General features: G+C 55.3%; 1 protein-coding gene across 1 annotated transcript; it reads right to left on the bottom strand.

The window, feature by feature from the left end:
- Positions 1-1,681: 1,681 nt before the first annotated feature.
- VOLCADRAFT_48849 (uncharacterized protein) lies at positions 1,682-1,843 on the bottom strand (the record flags this gene model as incomplete). The annotated part of the gene is made up of 1 exon (XM_002957446.1): positions 1,682-1,843. A coding segment is annotated over one exon (162 nt), but the record flags the coding sequence as incomplete, so codon positions are not given.
- Between the last annotated feature and the right edge of the window lie 2,418 nt (positions 1,844-4,261).

Here is a 4,261-nt window from a genome sequence, read left to right as displayed (position 1 = left end):
CCATCCAGAAGGTCGGGTGGGGAGAGGCACGAGGGAGGTGTGTGTGTGGGGGGGGAGGGAAAGATACGTGCCATATCAAGGAATTGCGGCCCGTTGTGGCCACCACGATTAGGCCACAACGCAACGGAATTGAGGGGTGCAGGACACACGCGGAAGGGTCGAGAAGGGGCTTTGGCAGTTTTAGAGTTCAGGGTTGCCCGTCTCGTGACTCCCCGCCCTCCGAGCCATGAACCATGACAACCGACAACTGCCTGGGGCTCGGCAATCCCGGGTGACGGAAACCCACCTGGAGCAGAGCGGGGAGGTCGTACGAGAGAGGGGCTGGGGGGGGGGGAGGCGGTCATAAAGTTTGACACAAACCCGCCGACCGCTGCTCTCTTCACCCCCACCCCTTCCAACCCCCCTCTTTTCACCCCCCAGTGGCCCTCGTGCAACCCTCACACGGCTACCTACCCAACCCACCCACCCACCCACCAACCCAAGTGCCTCCATCCCTTACCAAACCAACTCACCCTGGGACGCGCCAGCAGAACCCGCTGCTGCTGCTGCTGTTGTTGTTGTCCTCCCTTCTTCTGCCGCGAGTACGGCACCGACTGCCAGTCCGGCAAGGAGCCCCCCGGCGTCGTCATCGCCACGTCGCACGCCCCCGCCACCTCCCAATCCGCCCTCTTCTCCGCCCCCGCAGTCACATCCGCCGCGACACTAGCCGACCCCGACACCGCCAGCTTGGTTCTCTTCGTCGGACCAGACCGCAACTGGCTGCTCCAATCCTCCGCGTCAGCATGGGGAACCCAGCTGTACGGCAGACCCGGCGCTGCGTCCCAACACCGCGTATCGGGCTCCCCCGATGAGCCCCCCGAGAGGGCTCCCTGGGCTGGGGAGGGCGACGTCCTGGGGTGCGGATGACCGCCGCCACGGCGCCCGACGCCGTCAATGGCGGCGGCGCCGGCGGCGGCTGAGTCCGTGTCCGCGCGCTCCGCAGTCGCGTCATTGGGGCTCGCGAATGGCGCTCGCGGCTTTTGCCGTTGGGGTTTGTTGTCCTGTGGGGGCTCCCTCGTGGGTTGGTCGTCTTCTAGCTCGTCCGAGGTGTGATGTGCGGCGGCGCGTTTGACGAGCTGGCTTCGGTACTTGGCGGCATTGCGCCGGAAGAGCCGCAGACGGCAGCTCCTGACGGGGTAGGGGTTGTGGGTTTGGTCGGGTTTGGTCAGGTTTGGTCAGGTTTGGTTGGGTGCCTTTGGGTTGGACGGTCTGCATCTGACGAGGAGGTTGTCGTCCGCGGTGGCGGCCGTGGCGGCCGTGGCGGTGAGTGAGTCAAGCAGCCGTAGATGTTGATTTGGAAAGCAGGACACGGTCTCTTACGGCCCCACGCATGTGCGGATTGTGTGTCGTTTGTCTGTATGTCTTAATTAATTTTAGGATGACGGCGCTATAGAGAGTCGAAGAGCCTCCGAGGCAGCGTTAGAACAGGTAAGTGCGAGCGCGTGCGCGCATGTGCGTACGTTAATGCATATAACATGTCACGTTAAAAATTGCACGTGCATGTGAGTGTGCTCGTGAAACAAGGCCATGGGGCGGCTGTGGGCAAATCACGCTGCGCATCAGCGCTCGTTATGGAAGCATCAGCACCGGCTGTCAGAGGAGCAGGCTCAACAAATACACGTAGCGCCATTGCCTCGGAATTCACTTTCTCTTTTGCATACCTGTTCCCCCCGTCGAATGCAGCAAGACGCTCAAATTTTGCACACTGCTGACAGAAGCGCATCTCCACATTATCGATAAGGACTGCCGCCGACACAGCATGAGACTGGCATACCAGGTGCCGCTTGAAGTATGGCTGTATTTTTTTGTGAAACCATAGGAAGGGCAAAAATGTAAAGCAGGTGATGTAAGGGACATAAGCGCACTAGTCGCAGCAGCCCCAAAGTAGAAGCACGCGCAACAGGTTTTCCCGAGCTGTGACGCCAGTCCTCCCCTGAAAGAACAGTAACTAAATCACACGGTAAAGTTGAAGGAGGGCCATACCTTGCAGTCCACCAACAGCTCCGTGCAACCCGGCACCTGCAGGGGTACCGTAAATTGTCCACAGTGAGCCCTAAAATGACAGTGAAACTTGACACCAGGAAGTATTGCAAATGCAGTGCGACGGCGCTGGAAAAATTCTCCAACTTCTCTGTCGTATCAAGCGCACCTGGCAAGCTGCGCGGCTAATGCTCCTGCCTCGACTTTTTTGCACCTTTCCAGTTATGCCATCTGTAGCACGGGGTGCAATACGATAGCGTTATCGAGCATGCAGTAGACAGGAAACTAGGAGCAAATTTAGGAAATGGCTATAGGCATAAGGCATTAGACTTACCGCCCACAGGCCCTGTTGCATGGCAAGTCATCGTGATGGGGTTCCACAGCGTACCGCTCGCCTCCCAACCATGGGCCGCTTGTTGAGAGTCGCTGCTTCCGCTCATCCTCTGTCAGGTCAGAGACAATGGATGAAACTAAAGATACACCTTTTAATTTTACCTGCTGTGATATCAGGCAATAGCAACAGGCATCAGCTGGCATAGCTTTTCATCGTTCGCGCGTGGGTTAACGAGAGTAAAAGTTAGGTGTGAGTAAAAGACAGCGGCCTTCTCTAGTTATTTGTGAAGATAAATATCCATTGGTAAGTGGATGTTTTCGAGCACATCAGCGCTCTGGTGAAGTACGGCTGCGGCTTTGTGTGCGACGGACATCGGTTATTCCGAGAATGATAATCACTGGAACTGCTATGAGCATTATTAGGATTTACCTTCTCTACATCTTATCGTGAATCGCATGGGGAGCGTTAAGTCAATACGGAATAAATGCATCCGTCATAATGGAGCGCTTTTTTGTGGCCAAAAGCGGTAATCAAATGAGGGCAATCCTGCATGATCCCTGCAGCGTTTCGATTAGGAGGAGCTACAATTCATTTTTGCAGATTCTAAACCCCACAGTCCGTACAAACGTTAAATATGCTGCCGAACTAATCTACACCTCACAGAAACACAAAGGGGTTTAGCGTCATGGGTGGCAATTTCGTTGTACTTGGGGCGAATCGCGACGTTCATCCGTAGTGACCTGTAGCGCGCCGTTTATTTGCCATTTATTTGCCTGCGTCCCTAACAAACAACAAATTGATTGATACTTAACTGCCCAGTAGCCATTGGCTATTTGCATGCTGGGTATACAGTTTTAAAGAGCCTCGTGTAAAGTTTCCAACCGGGAACAACGAGTCCAGTCACAAGCGCAATGGAGGTAGCTTTTTTCAGCCAATATTTTCAATGCTATAGACGCCATGGGTTTGTGTTAATCCCTATCCGGACGTCGTGAAACCCCTGATGCAGCCGTGTCCACCGTGCGGTCGTTGAAAGCCACTTGGCCTGTTTCTCTTGACCATAGCATGGCGGCCTCGATTCGAGTCTCTGTTCGAAAACCGTTTTTTGCCATACCGGAGCCGCGCCGCTGTTGTTATGCATTCGTCGTGTAGAAGGAATGCATGTTGATTAAGTGCTCGTCCTGTAGTGTAGTACGGCAAGTGCGGCGCGGGAGGAGCAGACCGGAATTGGCCAGAGGACAGTGACTGATACGGTAGTGCGTTACAAAGATTAGCTGGGAACAAAGCGCTGAATCCAGACAACGCTAGTTCGCCAGTCAACCGTGCAAGCAAGCGCAAGTCAGAACGTCGTCTGTTGGGGATTTTGAATTGTTTAAATAGTGACTTACTTTGTATTCGGGACCCAGCTCAATAGTAAAGTAGATAAGGCGATTTGACGTTGCTGGCATATCGGTCGCCAGTAACAGCGAAGTGATGGCAGAGCGCGAGCAATCGCGCGGCGGAGGCCAAGAAGGCTTGGAGGACATCCTCCAACAGCGGGACGAAGGAGGACACCAGAATGGCGGAGCACCTAGTTACCCGGAGGGGGCCGATGCGGTGAGTAACAGACGCCAGCTATTGCTCCGCGCGGTCAGACTGTAGGCACAGCCAGCCGCCGCAAGTTCTGTTATATCAAAGGCATGGGAGAGACCGGACCCAGTTTTAAAATAGCGGGAAAGGGATGCGCCGCCGCTGTTGTTTGACCAGGCTGGATTAGAAGCTACGGGTCAGGCTTAGCTTATGAAGAACACGAATCTGTAGACCGCGATGGCCGACTCAGAGTATTAGTGCTCGTGAGGTTGGGTCCGTTTCCGGTGGATGGCGCCGCGGCAGAGGGGTAGTTGCTTTGAGTTGGCGCAGCGGGGTCTGTAT

The sequence above is a fragment of the Volvox carteri genome (assembly GCF_000143455.1).
Source record: "Volvox carteri f. nagariensis unplaced genomic scaffold VOLCAscaffold_74, whole genome shotgun sequence".
Classification (NCBI taxonomy): Eukaryota; Viridiplantae; Chlorophyta; class Chlorophyceae; order Chlamydomonadales; family Volvocaceae; genus Volvox; species Volvox carteri.
Note: the sequence above shows the minus strand (reverse complement) of the source record. Positions and strands in the feature narration are given on the sequence as shown.